This window comes from Salvelinus fontinalis, chromosome 35 (assembly GCF_029448725.1).
Source record: "Salvelinus fontinalis isolate EN_2023a chromosome 35, ASM2944872v1, whole genome shotgun sequence".
Lineage (NCBI taxonomy): Eukaryota > Metazoa > Chordata > Actinopteri > Salmoniformes > Salmonidae > Salvelinus > Salvelinus fontinalis.
The window spans coordinates 26,259,050-26,281,252 of record NC_074699.1 but is presented as its reverse complement, the minus strand read 5'-3'; the positions used below and the strand labels follow the sequence as shown (position 1 = coordinate 26,281,252).

The following is a 22,203-nucleotide window of genomic DNA, read 5'->3' as shown; positions in this document are numbered from 1 at the left end:
ATTTGGTTAAAAAAAAAGTAATGTTTATTGTTGGACCTTAAAGACTGTAAAAACACCAGGAAATAATCTCCAAGTTATTTAAATGTGTGGAAATCTGTTCCCAAGTTAACCGACGCATAACAGAGAGACAAGCGATTGTATCCAAACAAATGTAAGCAAGGTTTGAAATTACTATGTTTTAGTCAAATATTATATCTGTTTGAGCTTCTTGCGGTCAATTTGCAGTCCGCAAATTATGTTCCGTCCCCCCGAACAACCACTCAATAAAAAATAATCCCGCAGTTTAATCTAGTTGATGATCCCTGACCCCTGAATAGATTAGGCTAAAGAGATATTGTTACCGGCCATTAAAATGACTACTGATTGATGGAGCATTCATTACCATATCCCCAGGACCATTAAGGACGCAACTATGACCCACAAACACACAACTTGAAGAGTGTTGCATATAGTATGCTCAGCTATCCTCTTCATACATGATTCATGAAAAGTACAGTAAAAAATGGCAGAAAACATGAACCCATTAAAATGAAGATATAGTACAGTGCTGACACCCAGTGGACACAAAACAGCAATACATGGACAGCATAAAGCACCATCTGGAAGATTCCCTGCTGTTCAACTGTCATTTCAATATACCGAAATAGTAATTTATAAATGACTATGAGCTAGTGTGACTGCCTTACTCTATCCCCAAATCTAAGCTTGTATTACTACGTTACTTATAATCTTTGTTGTTATTGTGTCTTTATAACATACTGTATATTCAAATAGCTTGTGCCTATTGTATGCTGAAATACTTCCATACTAGATCTGCGCTCTATATGCTATATATATTTGGTGGTGATTTCTAGAGATGTGGTGTGAGGTATAGCTTCCCAAAGAATCACAATTGATGATTGACCCTATTCTAGAAGACTTCCAACTTCAAATGGTTCAAATGTAAATACTCTATTTGGGTCTTTGAATGAGCCATGAAAAATGCATGCACTACAAAGGTCTCAGTAATTGAGCTTCCACCTCCATCTCAGAGCTAACCTGTTCTGTCAGGATGTCAATAAAAATATCACTCTATATGATACAGCAGCCTGTATGTAGCCTCTCTATAGGCCAAAGTGAATGGCTACACCTTAAACTAGCTAGCCTACTAACATGCAAAGCTGAGCACAACACAGACCCCAACAGTTTGATGCCATGTTACCTGGAGCGCCAGTCACAGATAAACCTATGGAAGAAAAAAGTCAACTCTATGCACACTCAGGGTCTTGTAATAGGCCTAACAATGATTGTATAATAGCGGCCCCACTCACCCACTGGCCCAATAGACATAGCCCCCTAAACTGCCATGCCCCACTTTCTCTGTAGGCGGCACCGTTGTACAACCATATTGTTCGATTTGTGCAAGGAGAGAGGATCATTTTTAAAAAACTGAGGCGGGGTCACGCAAAGGGATCGCGTACCCTACATATTTTGTAGGCAAGCAGTCTGAGTCTCTTCCTCTTCCACCTAGTTTTTAAGGGGCGGGGAGTACTTGGGTGTTGCCCATTTGCGTCGACCTCGACAGAGTCCAGTGGCTAAAACATCGGAATATTTTCATTTTAGAACCGCCTGGCCTTGTGTCTCTTGCCCGTTGCCTCACCACCGAAAAGGATCTGAATACTTCAACTATGGGAGTCGAAGGCTGCACTAAATGTATCAAATACATGCTTTTCTTCTTCAACTTCATCTTCTGGGTGAGACTTTTTACTTGTAATATAGACTTTTAACTGTCCAAGCATTTGGTTGCTTGTCTATAGGGGCAGTAACCTCCCCCTCTTCCTGCTAAAAATAGTTGTATTAAAAATAGATGTATTTGTTTTTTTGTTGTTATTGTTGTTGTTGCCAAATAGGTATACGATCTGGGGAAAACCTCACCCAAATAGGCCTGCAGATGCCGATGTAGTAGTCTTATTTATAGTTGTTTTATTTATTGTCTTATTTTTATATTTGTATTAAAATAAAAATAGAGGTTTTGTTTTTAAATAGACCTAGAATCGTAGCCTATGCTGCCATATGGCGATATGAGGTGCGTTCTTATTTATAACGAATAGCTGTACAAGAGCAGCCATATTTTAGGGACCGCATCCGGAACAGACCGTCATGATATGTCAAGATTCGAAATTATGTTGCTGACTAAAGAAAATCATTCTATAAATAATAACCGAGTGCAGGATATGATTGACCGGAATATGACTGTGCAGGAACTAAGAACATAGTGTGTATTCCAGTACATAGATTGTGGTCCGTTTTCGACTACAAATCACATTTCAGTCATTGTTTTAGATTGGAATACCTCGATGTTGTCCCTCAGTAATCTCATACATACACCCATAATTGTCAGTGGTGTTTTTGCCTCCAATGAACTTGATTAAATTCTGGAATTGTTTTATTTTACTAAAATAGGCCCGTTAATCATTGTGAAGTTGTGTAAATCGCCTGAAATGCCTTTGCCTCTGTGATTCATTGGGTACATTTGTTAATTATGGATGACTCATTGGGATGGAGGGAAACTTTGATTAAAAGACCACAAACATTTATGCAAACTTTTCAAAACCCAACAGATTGTCACACCATCCTTTCATTAGTGGAAGTGAAATGTTCCTTGGTCTTTTTAAGTCCCTGGCAAACCAGCTAAGAACAAATCCTTATTTACAATGACAGTTTACCAAAAGGCAAAACGCCTCCTGCGGGGATGAGAGCTGAGATTAAAAATAAATTAGATATAGGATAAAACACACATCATGACAAGAGAGACAACACTACATGAAGAGAGACCTAAGACAACAACATAGCATGGCATCAACACATGACAACACAGCGTGGTAGCAACACAACATGACAACAACATGGCAGCAGCACAAAACAGGGTTCAAACATTGTTGGGCACAGACAACAGCACAAACGGCAAGAAGGTAGAGACAACAATACATCACTCAAAGCAGCCACAACTGTCAGTAAGAGTGTCCATGATTGAGTCTTTGAATGAAGATAAACCTGTCCAGTTTGAGTGTTTGTTGCAGCTCATTCCATATTATTCTGTCTTGAGATGTATATTTTTAATATAGGGATATGTTATTGATTGATGATTAGGCAGAAGTATTCTTAAGAGTGTGTATAGAACCACAACAATCAGAAGGACATGTATTGGTAGACCTCCGGACTATTGTTGTAAACACATCCCCAGGGCTACTTTAGGTGACCCCAGATTAGGTGAGGGCACTGAACTTGAGAAATCATTGACTGTGCCAAGACCCGCACTTGTTCATGTGGGTTGTAATGTGGGAGTGAAATTCATTGTGAGTCTTAGCTCAGTCATGAAGAAGGTTGGAAAGGATAAATTATAGGGCTGGGGTGTGGCATAGCAGTCATCTGTGGAGACTGAGAGATACTCATTTTAAGATTCATGATTGCTTAAGTGGTTGCATGGATTGGTGTCAGGGTCTTTTGCTTGCTCAATGACCATATCCATTAGACTGGACATGTATATCATCCATTCTCTTTTCTCTCAAGGGTAATTCATCCAAAGGCTGTCATTGTAAATTTAACCAAAAGCCTTCCCCCAAAAATGTTTGATTAAGGGTTGCTACCTATGCCATTTTGCATATGTTGAACAGGTGGCAAATCACTTCAAGAACAAGCTTGGGAAAAAATAAAGATCTATCTAATTACCTTTAGTTTGAACACATCCTTTCACATGCAAACCTTTCAATCACTTTGTTAATTCCTGCCTTTTGAGCCGGGACACCAGGTCATTGAGATGTATCAAATACAATTCTGATTTAAACAATGCTAGTCAGTGTCCTCTTGTACACCCGCATTCGAAGGACAAGACTCATGAGCCTCTCAGAACATAAATCAGAGTTGAGTGGAAAGGGGCCGGTGGCTGACCCGTGGTTTACAGGATCTGTGGCTTCTGCATTTGAGCCATTCCCATCAGCAGCACCAGTGTGCCAAGAATTTTACAACCCCCTGCATACAAGGCATGTGGCAGAAATAGCCCTCTCACTAGACTGCAGTAAAAAGAGCTGAGGTGCTAGGGAGGTAAGGTGGTATGTTATCTGGTCCCAGACAGATAGCAGCAAGACATGTAGTACTGTAGTGTCAGGATACAGTTATAATACAGCAAAGGGGAAACACAGTGGGGTACTGGCACTGAGGTATACTATGTTGTGTTTGCCAGTCATAGTACAGGAAGAACACGTACTGTACTTTCTCACACAGATAAGTGACACATTTATCTCTCGAAGTCGGTGAACATGCTGAAAATGCTCTTTCCCAGGCAAGAGTTGAGGGAAGTCAGATAAGCAGTTCATGATGTGTACTTGAAGATAGTAGCTGTTTTGGTGTATTGTTATTTTTTTCTGTGAATTTAACATTTTAGCTAGCATTGAAATGACATGATTAAGTTCATCGGATTGGGTTAATATAATGATATTGTTGGTTGGTCTCCCTGAGATTTTCACAAGACTCAGTTGCAAGTCACTTGGTTAGCCTCGTACCACTTTGATAATATAAATATTCATAGATTGGATTTGAATGCTCACATTTGTGTCATATCATTGTAATTACTATAGTAACAATATTGTATAAACTTTTTGTTACCTAATAATTATGTTAGTGGAATAGTGACTGTTGTCTGTGGCAACATCTTTTTTGTAGCCTATAAAGCCAACTCTAAGTAGATCTGTGCTTGATCAGTAAATGGATGGGATGAGGCAATGGAAAGAAGCACTGTACTTGGGATAGAACCTTGAAATACTTTCCAAACTTTTTAACATCCTACAGTGGAATCTTGCTGCAGAAACCACACAGAGAATCAAACACAGTGGACTATAGGGCTTTGGTGTCCAGATAGGAAAAGGAGTCTGAAGTTCCCTTCTTCAATGAGACCCCCTGGCGTGGAAGCAAACGAATGACTGTGCACTGACACATGCTACCTCTGTTATTTTCCCCATGCAGCCACCTGTCTCTGCAGGTTGCTCTCAGGCCAGCATGTTGGAAAGGCAGGGGAAACCTGACTTATTGAGGGGGTGGAGGGAGGTGGGGGGTCCTACTGTGTCTACAGTAGACATCAGAGCAGCCCCTTTCCCATACTGGGAACAGCAACAGCTGACAGGGGTGAGGGAAGACACCCGAAAGTGGAGGGTGACAACAAGGCTGCAGAGAACTGGCATGCCTTCCCAGTCACTGGACTTCATTTCTGTCCACTGTTCTTATTCATATTTATTTCCCTAGCAACACCTAAGGAAGTTGTATTTAGCTTTATATATTATGGAACCATTAGGCCTCAGTATAGAATTTGGAAATAAGTATGGACTCTTTCCATTTGTGAGAAGAAAAAAAGTTAATAACAGGTTTATATTAAACATTGTATGATACAGTATCATATTAATGTAATGTATGTACACTATACTGTGTCTCGGGGTCTGTGTCTCTCAAGTACTAGATACAGTATATTCATATCCAAATTACAGAAATCCCAAAAGAGACGACTGTTCAGATGTCTCTCTTGGCTGCTCCAGAATGCAACTGTTCAGGAGCCTCACCCTTTGGCAGGCTGCAGTGTTGATCTTGTTGCCAGGCAGCAGCGAGCCTCAGCAGTGGAATGGACCTTGCTGAGGGAGATGTGGAGGAGAGAAGAGCAGAAAGGCTGGGTAGGGGAGGCTGTTTTCAGGCAGAATTTCTGATAGTCTCCATGAATGAACTCAACCAGAGGGATCATGATTATTATACAGCTAACTTAGTTTAAGTCTTAACATATTCCTGCTGGGAAGATATGGGTTAGATATATTACATTTCGCTAACCTTATAAACCTTTTGGAGTTAAGTCCAGTGAGATGGATTTTACCAACTGCAGGGCAGAGGTACAGTAGTAGTTTGTAGAGACACTAACTCCAGGTACAGGAAGTCTTAGTGAAAGCTCTCTTCATCTGAAGCATTACAGCCACCACCCCACTGTCAGAGAAGGTGGGGTGGTGGTCTCTTCCAGTGTTCTGTGTTGTTATGCAGCTGTTAACAGATGTGGCTGTGCTTTCATATCATAAGGTAGGGCAGGGGGCTAACAGGACTCTGGGGGAGTGGGTGGGTGAGCAGGGCCTCCTTTGTCCTCCACTTGTTGGGACATTCGTTAGTCAGAGTTGTGCTGCCTGTGTTTGTTGGGACTGCGGCAGAAGCGGTGCTGTGTAGATTAATTACCTAACACCAACGTTCCCCATCCTAATAGCAACCGTAAAGATCTGTCAACACCAATCCACTCTTGGCATCCCCAGCTCCTATACTGCTGAATAGAATCAAAAATGTATGCAGAACCCCAGCTGCTATACTGCTGAATAGAATCAAAAATGTATGCAGAAATGAATCTTTGAATAAGGCCTCACTTTCCCTACTTATTCTGTCCTCCTATGTTCAGCTCTGTGCAGTTTTGGAGAGGCACTAGACAGGGGGCTAAGAAGTCCCCCATTCTTGGAGCCAAAATGGAGCCTATGGTAGAAAAGACTTCACTGTTCATCCAAATTGAGGGAGAAACCAGACACTGCTGAAATAGAAACCTGGGCTGTATAAAATTTCATTCAGTTTAGGTAAAGCATGGAGTCACAGGGATTCCACCATTGATTCCTACATTGGCAGGGAGATGAGGAAGAGACACTGTTGCTTTAGAGAAGAGGGTGGTGGAAGTGACATGTTCAGTCTGCTAAGAACATGAACAACACTGAAGTTCTATTTGCTACACCTAACAAAATAAGGCTTCAAAGTGAATTATACAAGGTCAATTAATGTTGGTTCTTCTATGTGAGTGAATGTGTCTATTCCAATTTTCTCATTCCCTCTCTTCTGTCCAGCTCGCTGGAGGTGTGGTCCTGGGCGTGGCTCTGTGGCTTCGACATGATGGCCACACCAGCAGCCTGCTAGAGTTGAAGTTTGACGGCCAACAAGCACCAACCACCTTCTTAAACAGTAAGTACTTTAACACGCTCCCTCCTTCTCTTCAGAATATACTGTAACATGCATTTAACATGGTGAATATGTGTTCTAAACATTTGATTGATGTTCCATAAACGTGATGTTGTGAGCTGGGTTCTCTCTATTTGACACCTGGTCCATTGTGTCGTTGAACTCCCCTGGAGTGCTCAGGGACAAGGTCAAGCAGAACAAACAGTATCCCAATGCTCCACTGATCCCTCAGTGTCTTCTAAAATGGCAGATTCCACTTTTCTACTATTATGGCCAAAGTGATCAAACGTAATGGGAGTTCCTTTAGGGTTACTTAAGTAGTTTAATTAAATGATAAAAAATTGGGATTAATTTGATTTCTGTCAATCAGGGGTGTGGGTTCATTTGGAAAAATGAATGCCATCAGTGAGGAATTGTAAATTCCCTCAGTTAACCTTTTTATGAAGGGGTTTTCAGAATGAAAAGTCCCCTGTGTTATCAGGAAGAATGTAGCCTATGTTGCTCACATGTTGAGAAAGAAACATGTTTTCCCAGAGAGCAGTGCAATGTTTATCCAATATCTTTTAGACAACTACTATCCACACATACTTCCAGTTTCAGAATAAAACTTGTGTATCTACCTAACATTTACAGGTATAGTACCCTAAGGTATTTTGGGAGTTTTGTTTAGTACAAGTACTGCGACAGTAGTATTGGGTTTATACCTCACAATTCACTGAAAAGTATCTTTCTTGTGGCAGTCCACTATGTATATATTCTGGACTGAGGTTGCCAGGAATGATCCCATTGCACTAAAAAGGAAGATCCCGCCTGGTAATCGTGTTATTCTTAGTTAGCAGCTGGATGTTATGGGCTATGACCAAGCGTTCTATAGCTGAGGTCTTTATTTCTGTCTGACAGAGGTAGTTGGTAACAACTGGACCAACAGCACCCTAAACAAGGGTCACAGCACTTTAACCCCAACTGTTCAAGTGTCACAGCAGACCAGCTATAGAAAACATTCTCCATCATCACCACATCCTGCAAGTCATACCCATGTAACAGTAGGGAGGAATTTAAATAGAAGCAGCCATAGCGGTGTTTATGCGGTAACTCTGTTGAGAAACTGTTGCTGAGCGCACACACACATTTCTTATTCTGAAAACTGTAAACATCATTTTTATGTTGTCACTTTCCTAGCCTACATAAAGGCTTTGACGTGTTTTCTTGTTTTGGAGGCTTGCACAATTCTCCAGAGAGGATCAACTGTCTGTTTTTCTGACCATGACAATGATTCCACACACCAAGTGGATCAGGTTTTCAGTTTCACTATTATGTCCACTTTGATATTCTCCAGTCTCACCCTCCACTACTCCTTGTCTCTCACTAGGCCTCTCTCTCTCTCTCTCTATCTCTGGGTCCTATTCCCTCCCTGTTCTTAAAGGAATCATGGCATAATGCTGACCATGATTATATTTCCGACCTAATGGAAATCCCGTGGCTCTTAGAAACCAAGTTCTGTAAGAGGCAGCAGGAAAGGGAGTAAATAGCAGCAGGAAAGGGAGTATTTGATTGTTGTCATCACATCCTCTCTTTCCTAAGGTTACGACATTAAAATCAGTCAAAACGCTTTTCTAAGTCATTTTTGTGAATAAGACTGATAAACACAGCCGTGTATAGAGTTTGTGCATTCCTACACTAGGTTAATTGTTGTTTTATAAGAGACAAAACCTCTCCATTTTATCACTGTGGTCATTCGCCTGTCATGATTAACGAGAGGTTATTAACATAGATGTTAGTAGGCTAATATGTTATCTTACTCAAGTGATATCTAACTGTATAATGCATGACATAATCATCTACAAGATTGTAAATTCCCAGTCATTACAAGGCATAGCTTCAAATGTAAGACAAACTTCAAGTCTTTGAATGCGACTGTCTCAACAATTAAGCGATTACGGCAAAGTGAGGACTCATTAAGATATCCTGAAATAGTCTGTTAGAGGGAGGCATTACCCCACTCACTTTGTGCATGAATTTAAACGTGTTTATGGTATTCTTCTTGTGGGAAGTGCAAGTGTGTGAAATGTTTTCAAGCAGTACAAAATTACTAGTGGAAGTGACACTAGTAGGTCGTTCATACGCATGATCAGCTTCCATTTTGTGTGTTCCGTTGGGTGAGTTTCACACAGTCCCAGAGAATTGATGTGTCCCAAATGGCACCATACTCCCTACACAGTGCACTACTTTTGGTCAGGGCCCATCAATAATGCAATATGAAAGGAATAGGATGCCATTTGGGCCATGGCCTATAAAGTTGTAATAGAAGGGAAGTTCCAGTGTAATGGCCTGGGCAGGCCTTGACCCATAACCTCATGGGGCTCCATGGACACAGCCCCCTTTGTCCCAGCCCAGTGGGTTGCCATCGATGGCTGGGGACAGCTGAAGGGGCTGCTCAGCAATGATAGCAATAACTGCTATGGCAAGGGTGGGCAAACTATTGGTCTCGAGGGCCACAACGGGATTTCGAAATTCAACAGAGCCGTACAGAATTTTTAAAAAAATTACCGATTTGTTTGTCCAAATTAATTTGCGGGCCAGAAAGACGGCAGTTGTTAAAAAATATATAGGCCCATTATAATTTCTATTAGAGGTCGACCGATTATGATTTTTCAACGCCGATACTGATTTATTGGAGGACAAAAAAAAGCCGATACCGATTTATCAGACGATTATTTTTTTAATATTTTTTTTATTTTTTATTTTTTTATTATTATTATTTATTAATTATTTTTTAAATATATATATCTGTAATAATGACAATTACAACAATACTGAATGAACACTTTTATTTTAACTTAATATAATACATAAATAAAATCAATTTAGTCTCAAATAAAAAATGAAACATGGTCAATTTGGTTTAAATAATGCAAAAACAAAGTGTTGGAGTAGAAAGTAAAAGTGCAATATGTGCCATGTAAAAAAGTGAACGTTTAAGTTCCTTGCTCAGAACATGAGAACATATGAAAGCTGGTGGTTCCTTTTAACATGAGTCTTCAATATTCCCAGTTAAGATGTTTTAGGTTGTAGTTATTATAGGAATTATATGACTATTTCTCTCTATACCATTTGTATTTCTTATACCTTTGACTATTGGATGTTCTTATAGGCACTATAGTATTTCCAGCCTAATCTCTGGAGTTGATAGGCTTGAAGTCACAAACAGTGCTGTGCTTCAAGCATTGCGAAGAGCTGCTGGCAAACGCAGGAAATTGTTGTTTGAATGAATGCTTACGAGCCTGCTGCTGCCTACCACCGCTGAGACAGACTGCTCTATCAAATATCAAATCATATACTTAATTATAATATAATAATCACAGAAATATGAGCCTTAAGTCATTAATATGGTCAAATCGGGAAACTATCATTTCGAAAACAAAACGTTTATTCTTTCAGTGAAATACGGAACCGTTACATATTTTATCGAACGGGTGACATCCCTAAGTCTAAATATTGCTGTTACATTGCACAACCTTCAATGTAATGTCATAATTATATCAAATGAATTAGTATTTCTTAGGAAGAATAGTCTTCACACAGTTCGCATCAAGGCAGGCGGCCCAAACTGCTGCATATACCCTGACTCTGCTTGCACAGAACGCAAGAGGAGTGACACAATTTCCCCAGTTAATATTGCCTGCTAACATTATTTTCTTTTCACTAAATATGCAGGTTAAAAAAATATACATGTGTATTGATTTTAAGAAAGGCATTGATGTTTATGGTTAGGTATACTGGTGCAACGACAGTGCTTTCTTCACGAATGCGCTTGTTAAATCATCACCTGTTTGGCGAAGTTGATGTAGGCTGTGATTCGATGATAAATAAACAGGCATCGCATTGATCATATGCAACGCAGGACAAGCTAGTTAAACAAGTAATATCATCAACCATGTGTAGTTAACTAGTGATTATGTTAAGATTTATTGTTTTTTATAAGATAAGTTTAATGCTAGCTAGCAACTTAACTTGGCTCCTTGCTGCACGCGCGTAACAGGTGGTCAGCCTGCCGCAGTCTCCTCGTGGAGTGCAATGTAATCGGCCATAATCGGCATCCAAAAATGCAGATTACCGATTGTTATGAAAACTTGAAATCGTCCCTAATTAATCGGTCAACCTCTAATTTCTATCTAGTTTTAGACATCCAACAGTGGCCTGATTGAATGGGCTGTAGTTTTTCCACCTCTGTGCAAGGGGATATCATAAGGCTATTGATCTGCTTTGTGGGAGTAGCAGTACGAAGTACTGCAGCCTTGCTACTGTACAACTGCATCTTGATATTGGATGTATATTGTAGAAATGTTATACATTGGAAAATAAGCAAATAAGGACTCAATTTCATCGTGCTTGTCATAGCTTGAAAGATGATGATATTGTATCGATGTTGATTCATTGAAACTTTTTGAAATAGTAGCTCTGTGTCCTGAAAGCAACTTGCCCAGCTAGTGATTGGGAAGGTTAAGGGAGTTGTACTTGCCTATTGCACCAGTGAAGTCTGTCAGTGAGAACAGATCCAGTGTATTATGTTTGCTAGTTTGATCAATTCTGGTCCAAAGTGTAAATGTTTTATAAGACAATGTCTGGTTATGTTCAGATGGAACTGGGTGCCTCACCACAACACACATTGTATTGTAGAGAGCAAGAACCTATGTGTCACGCTCGTCGAAATGAATGGACCAATCGAAACTCACCGAACAAAAACAATCAAGCACAAACGAAACGCGAAGCTAATGGCGTGCACACAGGCAACTAACCAAAAAACAAGATCCCACAAACTAAAGGTGGAAAAAAGGCTGCCTAAGTATGATCCCCAATCAGAGACAATGATAGGCAGCTGCCTCTGATTGGGAACCATACCCGGCCAACAAAGAAATAGAAAAACTAGAATGCCCACTCAAATCACAGCCTGACCTAGCCAAATAGAGAAATAAAAAGGCTCTCTAATTGATCGTGACACTATGTGGCGAGCACATGAGGTTAGAGACACCCAGCCAAACAGGAAAATACAAACAGACATTTCCTTTGACCTATAACCACATTACCAACATAACCCACATGACCTTACATTACGCATCAACCCATATTGATGGACATAGAAGGAGAGCGGATCAAATTTAAATAAGTGTGAATACATTTTACATTAACTACAACCAATAAAACCACCAATTTTGTCAGGACTTGGGTGGTACTCAGGTCCCTCTCGTGCCTTGTGAGATTGGAGAGAGGTAAGAGGGTAATTCTACTGGCCCATTAAACACTCAGTGGGAGTAAACACACGGTACAATGTCCACTTTTCTGTTGATAGATTCCAGTAAAGGCCCACCCATGATGGGAGAAGATGCCAGAAGATGCTTATTAGCGCCACCCCTGCCCCGGGAGTCTAAATTTGCACTCTCACTCATACCTCTCCCTACCACTTCTTCTAGATAATGTCCTTTAGGTAGAGATATTATAGAACATTAAATGAGCCTCAATGGTTAATGTAATACTGAGCTGCTTCCATAGTCTGGACTCGGCGTGTCTTAAAAAGCTGGTGTTCCACTATATGACCCCCAGATGCACTCCTCTGTCATGTTCAGCTCTAGTGTAGCATCACTCACATTTCACTGTCAGATACTGTGTAGTTGGCCGTAGTTATGTGACTAGGTTGAGGACCCTGAGGAAGGCACAGTGATGCCGAAACGTTGGTAAATACCCATTAAATTACTGGGAGTTTATACATGGAGTGTGCGACTTTCTTTATTTTGATAGTTTATAGTTTATTCGCCGTTAGTCAGCACCTCCACACAAACAAATTTTTCTGGGTGTGCGCCAGCTCATGTTTTTTAATCTAGGTTGAGGTTACTAACATCAGCGAGGGATTTGTCCTGCTTCTCGGGGGGCCAAACTTGTTTGCCCTTTTGTATACAACACAAATTCCTTCCTTGTGCGGTCAACTTCCTTCATAAACATCCTCTCTCTCCCCTAAACTTTCACTAGCTGCAACATTCAAAATCTACATTCAGTGTTGGCCTCATGAATCATCTTCCTTGTTATCAGTCATTAATTTTATCATTCATGAATGCAGGTCAGAAGGGTAAACAGATATCACATTAAGGAAGGAGGGAAAATGGAGGGGGAAGTGAACTTGCAGTAGAGGAAACTACAGCCATTTAGCCTTGATTCTGATGAAGATACACAATGTCCATGCAGATCTAATAAACAGTAGCCAACTGGAGCACAATCCATCCTCAGGATTTCCAATGATGTTGTGGATGTTTTCAGGGCATTCATTTTAAAATGTATTCTTTAAAGTTGATTAAGAGAAACCAAGAGACTGTGGTTGTTTTTCAGCAACTGGGTTTGTATGTCCTTCAACAATTTATTCGCTTGTTTAAAAATAATCACAGCCTGCCTGTTACATAAAGTATTTTTCTCTCCAGAGCATGGTCCTTGTTGCTTTTTTTCTAAACGAAAGGAAAAAATTCCTCACCAGTCTCCCCCTCTCTTCCCTCATACTGCCCCACCCTCTTTCCCCTCTAGCCTGTTACTTTCCACTGAAGTTCAGCTTTGTCCCCATCTGTTTGTGTTTAACGTCTGTGTTACACTCTCCCTCCTCCTCTTCAGCTCTGTCTACCTCTCTCTGTCCTTTCTTTTCTCTTCCTCCTTCCTTTGATTTTGTCACTCCTCTATCCACCTCCCTACCACTCTCTCTATCCTCATCTCAATCCTCTTGTTTTTCTCTTGCTCTGTCCATCTCTCTCTTGCTCTGGTATCCTCCTCCTCTCTCCTTTCTCTCTTCTCTTTTCCATTTCTTTCCCTCATGCCTATACCTTCTCCTCATGTGATAGGCTCCACACAGCACATCTCTCTCTCCTGGCCCATAGACTGGGCACTCTAGCACCGTGGTGTGGAGAGCTTGATGTCATAGACTGCACTGGTTCCAGAGCTGGTGTTGGGCCTTATGTTTCCTCTCACTCAAGGGTCTATCCCCCCTGGCTCTGAACCAGCTGCCTGCCCCGGGAGTTAATGAGACTAACAGCTGCATTACGCATTACAATTCACTGGCGTGCACACACGCACGCACATGGACACACACAAGCACATACACACCTTTTCTGGATAATAATGTACTATCCAGTACCACAGTGCTGTATCAGTTTTCTTGTGCACAGCCTCTACATGTTTTTTCATAGCCAAAGACACATTCAAATAGTGACATAAGCAGTGGCATTTCGGTTTGTACAAGGTAGCGGAACAGTACGGTAATTCACGTCACACCCGTACCTATTAAGTTTAGAATGTAGTCTATGGTATATTGAATTCAATTTAGTGTACATTGGAATCTAACTCCAAGTTCAGTGTTTATTACATGCAAAGAAAGTGTATCCTCCAGAGAGGCCGATAATAGTTTAAATAAAACAATAACTGAAACACAATGAGGTCAAGAGTAATCCTTTTTCTAGATGATCTGGGGGTGGTCAGCACTCCCTGTTTCTCATATAATTTCCGTACAAGCAATGACCGGTGATGACTCAGTGGAAATCCATTGTACTGTATATCCTTGGTCATGCACCCAATAACAATGTATGTGCTTCAAATAAACATAAGATCCATTTGAAGCATCTTGTATTCTCTATCTTTACCTGAAGGATTTAACACATACAGTACTTGACAAAGTGCAGTTTTCAGAAAATTATTTTGTGCCTATAGTAATCAAACTTCCCTAAAGAAGTCAAATGATATGTACAAAAGGCGAAGACTGAATAGTATCCTTAGAATGGGGCCCCAGGTTTCTTCAGGGCACTACACTCTTAGAAAAAAAGGTTCCAAAATTATTCTTCGGCTATCCCCATAGAATAACCATTTTTGGCTCTAGGTAGAACACATTTTGGTTCCAGGAAGAACCCTTTTTGGTCCAGGTAAAACCCTTTTGGGTTCCACGTAGAACCCTATGTGGAAAAGGATCTACATGGAACCCAAAAGGGTTCTACCTGGAACCCAAAAGGGTTCTACCTGGAACCAAAAGGGTTCTACCTGGAATCAAATAGGGTTCTTCAAAGGGTTCCCCTATGGGGACAGCCAAAGAACCCTTTTAGGTTCTAGATAGCACCTTTTTGTCTAAGAGTGTAGGTCACCATTCTTCCACTGTGAGTGAGGTCAGAGTAGAAGGTCACATCAGGGGCTCTGATGTTTGGAACCTCCGGATTAATCAACCAGCAGAAATACTGTTTACCTCAGACCAAAGCCTACATTATTTCACCATATTTGTGTTATTACACACATTATTTGTGTTCTAACATTACTTTTTTGGTAATAATAAAAACATCTAGTTTGGTTGAAATGTCCTTTTCTACCCAATGGAAAGACTGTGTAGGCTCTGTTCACCCTTCCCTCAAATCTAGTGGTATCCAACAATGTCTTATGGTATCAACCATGTTCTCACTAGTACACGAGTGGGTAGGACGGATGATTCAAACGTTGGTCATAAGAAATCTAGACAGCTACCGTGTGTCATCAATTCCACCGCTTCCCACAGGAAAAATGTTGTTTTTGCTCTCACCACAGGAAGCACCTGGGTCACAAAGACAAAAATTTTGATATTCCTCTGATGCTTTTCGGATTAACTGACTGAGACCTCCAGTCTAGTCTGCTGTTTTAGTCAACCAGTTGACTCTCAGAACAACATTTTTTGAATTTCTATACAGATGAAAACTAATTTGAAAGGAAATAAATTGTTGATCACACATAGATTGGTCAAATGCATGAATGGATGGATATAGCTCAAACAAGTGGTAAGGAAGAAAGAAAAAAGAAAGAAAGAGTGCGAGAGAAGCGTGTGATACTGCATCGACCCACTGCTAAACATGCCGGTCACGCCCCTGTTTTGTTCTGATGATGTCATGGTAAGGGATGGCTGAGCAGCGCTCGTAAAAAGCTCCCCATCCGTGATTCAATTCCCCCCGCCGCACAGCCACAATCAAGGAAATAGAAGGAGCACTTGGTCAGCCTCCAAGCCATCGATTTTTAAATGAGCCAGGCGAGCAGGCAGGAGAGAGGCGCTGTCCTGGCCGTCTGTGTCCCTTCACTGGAATATGAGGGGATGGGAGAGGACGAGAATCCAATAAGCTTTGCGATTACAATATGTAGGACAAAAAAAACATTAACCCAAATCGTGACCAGGCCCCTCCTTGTATCTATCAAGGACAGAGTAGAGGGATGGAATGGCAGTCTGTGGGGTGTGGGTGGAGGTCTTAAAGATGATGGATGGGGAAAGGGAGAGATCATAGGAGACAGTGGCATACAGTACCCCTACTTAATAAAGCCCTGTATAGTGTTTCAAGCAAGACAAAGGGTGTGTTTTTCGCCAAGTTGTTTTATAAAAATTGGTACCGTAATACTTTGCATATAGTCCCCATGAACTGAATTTATCTGAGAGATATAGAGAAAGGTTGCAGAAAGAGAAAGGGGACAAGACAGAGAAGAGGCCTGTAGACTAAAGCATGAAGAAAGATCTTTCTTGAGCTAAAAAGTGACATATTGTCTGGTTAGTGAGTCATTTCTACCCCGGGCTGCATTCACTGTTCAGCCAGTAAAAGGGTGCCACACATATTCACCACACAGCTCACCTCACACCAACCCTATCTTCTCGGAACTACTGTCCCCGCAAAACTTTAGGGCTATCGTCACGGAAACAGCAGTGAACAATAATGTTACGTGCCTTGGGAAGCGGTGGCTCAGGCAACTGTTGCTCTGGACCACATGCTAAAGTCTGATGAGGTCATAGGAAGAGAGGGGAAGAAAGAAGAATGGTGGGTCAGAACAAAATATAATTAACCAATCAGCATTCAGGATTGGACCCACCTGTTGTATATTATCACCTAAACCCCCTGATTGATATTCAGTGTGAGGCCCTAGGCATTAAATGCATAGAGGGACTATTTGTAAGCGCATGTTTTATGATTGAATTTATGGGTGAAATCAGTCCAACACACCAAGGTCAGCAGAGCTACCATGGGTTTCCATGGTTACCATGCTAGCCCTGTCTGAGCATCTGATGGATGAACACAAGGCATGATGGGAGGGGCTAATGAAATCTGACCACACCAAGGAGCTGTAAAAACAAAACATTGCACAGCCTGGCGAGAGACGACGTTGATATATTATAAACCTTTCAACTGAAAACAAAATATCATTCCCCACTCCTGCATTCTCTTCAATTCTTATGCCATATGTTCTTCATAAGAACAACATTTATCTACAATGTTTGGATGCGTCTTGACATGAGACATGAATGCTTATTGCATTGGATTGAGAGCCAAGCACCTTGTGTAAATATAACTGCAAAGTTCCCATATTTAGGCAGAATTTAAACATGCTAAACCAAATAAATAATACCAACTCATGCCACCTGATGGTAGTTAAGATGACTGCACTCGTCATAAGGTAGTAGACACACTAGCAGTGTTCTGTAGAATATTGACTATTGACCAAGTTGTCTTTGTTTATTCTCTCTCTATCTCTATTTTAGGTGTTCACATCCTGATCGCTGTTGGCGCAGTGATGATGGTTGTCGGGTTCCTCGGCTGCTATGGTGCCATTCAGGAGTCTCAATGTCTTCTTGGAACAGTGAGTCATACAGACAGAACACCATGCAGCAAAGAGTCACTTGTATGTGGTCTAGCCAGCCCATTCCCGGCTATCCCCTAAATTGTCCACTGAGTGAATGGCTTTGTTTTCCTCCAGTTCTTTGCCTGCTTGGTGATCCTGTTCGCTTGTGAGGTGGCAGCTGGAATCTTTGGATTCATGCACAAAGATTCGGTGAGGAAACATACTAACTCTGATCTTACACACACACACAGAAACACATTGCACACATACACAAAAACAAAAAGTATGTTGAATCACATAGTGTATTATACAGTACTACATGATAGAGTTAAAAGCCATTTGATAATGTCATAGTGTGGCATTAATGTGATCATGACAAAGTAACTGAGGGTGGAATAACTACATTCAGTTATTCCTTCGGAGTTCCATATCTGTCATAACCTGACCAGACACATCCTGTCCTTTTGGTTGTAGATTTCCAAAGAGCTGATTACCTTCTATGACAATGTTTATGAGAACTCTGTAGTAAACACTATAACAGACCAGGACAAGGACAAGAAACAGGCTGCCGCTGCTGTGCTGAAGGTCTTCCATGAGACGGTAAGTCAAGCTCATACTTAAACTAAAATCATAACTGTCCAAAACTCACATGTAAGCTGATTTTAAACACACGGTAAAGTGAATCTCATATCAACATCCAGACACACATCTCACTAATAAAGCTCCACTAACACGTGCCTTTTTCTTTTAGTTGGAATGCTGTGGTAGGGGCATCAGCAACGTGTTCACTACGTTATTCACCCAAGGTTTTACAGACATGTGCCCCAAGTCAGTCTCCGCTTCCACTACAGTAAGTACTCTAGGGCCAACTATGAGGACACTACAGAATGTTGGTTATATAGTACAGTACATAAACCACAAAGTACAATTTCGACTCAAATGTGTTCTTTTGTTTGACAGGACTGTCACAGAAAAATCAGTGAGCTCTTTAACGAGAAGGTTTACCTGATTGGCATCGCTGCCCTGATAGTTGCTATTATTATGGTGAGTATCATGAAAGAGTATGTAGATTGTGTGGAAGTGTAGCTCATACAAGATAAAGGATCCTTGGTCTCTCTATGAAGAAACCCATAATGCCCCTCTCATTTCTTTGTTCTCTCCTGTCAGATCTTTGAGATGACCTTTAGTATGGTCCTGTGCTGTGGGATCCGCAACAGCCCGGTGTACTAAAGTCCAGGGGGAAGAAGCAAGGGCTAGTGACCTCTGGAGATACTAGCCAATGACTGAAGGAAAATATAAATTTTCCTTTATTTTGTTTTTATAGCCTGTCACTTCCTCAAATAGTTGCTTGCTAATTTTGTCAGTTGTACAAGATCAAAAATGCATCTTCTCACACAGTCTTTGATAATACAGTACCAACTTCTTGTCAGTCACAGATAGCTGTTCAATATTTTGACTAATGTTAGTCTGTACAAAATGTTGAGGTTTACATTGGCATGGCTTTTAAACACACACACACACACACACACACACACACACACACACACACACACACACACACACACACACACACACACACACACACACACACACACGAATACAGATCCTGGAATTCTCGTTTTAATTGTGAAGTATTGCCATATGTTATGCTGGAGTCCAAAACATTGTATTCTGTTGGTTAATCAAACTCTTTTCAAATGTATATGTATAAACTGTATATATTTGCAGTGCTTTATGACTGTCAAGCATGGGTAATGTATTGAATCCCTTCTCCCCACAATTTTCTGTACTCACTGCTTGTCTGCCTGAGTTTTCTCCATAGAGAACAACCACTAACAGTGAATGGATACTATTGATTTGTCTGTCCCGTCTAAAACCAAGATAATAGAAGTGATAGTTTGTCCTGTGCTTTTATAACACCTACCAATCCAAGCCATAAAGAGACCCCATGCCTCCAAGCCTTATGAGTGGAATATCCCATCCTCCCCAACAACACCTTGTTCCTGTTAAACTACATTGAATGTCCTGTCCTTAACCTATTGCTGTGTACTATGCATACCTACAGAAACCTCACCTCTTGGGGTCCTAAGCTGGCGCAGCGGTAAAACGCACTGCACCGCACCACTACAGCATGGGGTTTGATCCCAGACTGTCACAACCGGCCGTAACCGGGAGCCCCATAGGACGGTGCACAATTGGCACAGTGCCGTCCGGGGTAGGGGAAGGTTTGGCTGGTGGGGCTTTCCTTGGCTCATCTTGCTGTAGCGACTCCTTGTGACTGGTCTGGACGCCTGCAAGCTGACTCCAGTCATCAGTCAAACTGTGTTTTCTCCGACACATTGGTGCGGCTGACATCCGGGTTAAGAGAACAGTGTGATAAGAAGTAGGCAGCCAGATAGATCATGTTTTGGAGGACGCATGACTCAACCTTCACCTCTCCTGAGCCTGTTGCAGAGATGAGCCAAAGTACGTGATACGGGCTAAAAAATACGCTTGTGGCCATACCACCCTGAACACGCCTGTTCAGGGTCGGGCCTGGTTAGTACTGGGACGGGACACCGCCTGGGAATACCAGGTGCCATAAGCGCAAAAAAAACGTCACCTCTTCAGCCATTCAGACGAATCTAGTTTATGTTCAAATAATCTTTTTTACCCCTGCTTGTTATACTCTGACAGTCAAACATTTTATTATGCTGGGACTTGCCGGACAATGTTGTATTTGTGCTGTATGATGATACTGTATAATACCACTGACCATGCAGTTGTGAGAGGTTGTGTTTATGTCAGGAAGTCAAATACTGGCCATGTTAACAAGTCAAGTCCACGACCAACCCACCACTAGGGGGCAGACCTGTTGTGATGCTTCATGGTATTCCATGGCTATGGTTCCAAAGCCAGGGGGAGCGCTTGTCATACGTTCTTGCTCCACTGTGACTAGGGTTGCCTGCTCAACTGCAAAGCACTTCTCGACCGGTTCCATTTCAATCTTCAGCTTCCCTTCAGAGTTTACAGATCTGGTTCATTAGAGAGCTAGGTGGAGCTATCACCCTATTATCTACACCCATCCAGTCCTTTCAGATCTGTTAACATGGAAGGGGTATGGGCTAGGGACTGAAGTGGAACCAGGCCCTTAATATTCACCTATATACACACATAAGCACTTAAACACTCACACATACTCACTCCATCATAATTTCTGTAGTCCTATGGCTTTCTAAGCCAACCAAAACCTAGTCTTGTTAACACATATTGCCTATGCTGATATATGGTTAAGTGTCTTGTAACATGTACAGCTATATATTATTGTACTAATGACCATGTAAAGACAATGTAGCTATGCCTTTCATTGTGATATTTTGTCTGGTACGTTGTCAAAAGAAAAATGGGTGTCGGCTTCAGTGGCAGTGTGCAGGACTGAGAAATCAGTTGAGTTACTAAAGGTTGGGAAGATTAGCAACATGGCTGTATATGCTGTACAACACAAAGGTGAAGAACAAGGCCAGCAAAAGAGTGTCTCTCTTTAGTATCTATGTCACTGCCCTACTGTAAAAACACTATACACAATGTAGTGACTGAGACTCAATAGCCCACTGCTGCTCAAATCTGTGCCCTTTCTCTCCTGTTTTAGATTTTAATTTGGTTATGTTGCCCAAGTATTAAGGGATTAAATGTATTTTACAAATAATAAAGGAATAGCCTGTCTTTTTCACATCTTATACAGTACATGAGTTGTTAAAATCCTTAACATATCCTTGACAGGTAGGCCCTATGTGGCAGTGTTTTCTATTCTAGGCTAGAGAGGAAAGTTTTAAACCAGGGTTTTCTTTCTTCACCCTAATTTCATAGAAATATATTTCCCAAATTACAAAGTTATCCTAATTATATGGATATAGAGAAAACCATCTATGGATTGAAAAGTCAGCACCATTGATCGTAATTTGTATTTGGTTAGCAGGTTTAGACAGGAAATCTAGATATGATCAAACTCTGTAAGGAGAAAATAATAAATGCAACATCAACAAAAATATAATACATATAAATGTGTAAAATATCCTGGAAATGTTCTATAAAAAATGTTTTGCGCACATTTGTTTACATCCCTATAGTGAGCATTTCTCCTTTGCCAAGATAATACATCCACCTGTCAGGTGTGGCATATCAAGAAGCTGATTGAACAGCATGACCATTACACGGGTGCACCTTGTGCTGGGGACAATAAAGGACACTCTAAAATGGGTAGTTTTGTCACACAAAACAACGCCAACGTGCAATTGACATGCTGACTGCAGCCATGTCCACCAGAGCTATTGCCAGAGAATTTAATGTTAATTTCTCTACCATAAGCCGCCTCCAATGTCGTTTTAGAGAATTTGGCAGTGCGTCCAACCAGTCTTACAACCACAGACCACGTGTAACCATGCCACCCCAGGACCTCTATATCTGGCTTCTTCACCTGCGGGATCCTCTGAAACCAGCCACCAGTACAGCTGATGAAACTGAGGAGTATTTCTGTCTGTAATAAAGCCATTTTGTGGGGTAACCATGGATGCGCCCCTGCCCAGTCATGTGAAATCCATAGAT

At 41.2% G+C, this 22,203-nt stretch overlaps 1 protein-coding gene across 1 annotated transcript; it reads left to right on the top strand.

Moving 5' to 3' along the window:
- Positions 1–1,420: 1,420 nt before the first annotated feature.
- Positions 1,421–21,338, top strand: LOC129834640 (CD81 antigen-like). The gene is made up of 8 exons (XM_055899818.1): positions 1,421–1,733; positions 6,879–6,993; positions 17,543–17,640; positions 17,758–17,832; positions 18,097–18,222; positions 18,374–18,472; positions 18,583–18,666; positions 18,790–21,338. The coding sequence occupies exons 1-8, from the start codon at positions 1,668–1,670 to the stop codon at positions 18,850–18,852; spliced, it is 726 nt and encodes a 241-aa protein (XP_055755793.1). The 5' UTR covers positions 1,421–1,667; the 3' UTR covers positions 18,853–21,338.
- Positions 21,339–22,203: the final 865 nt, after the last annotated feature.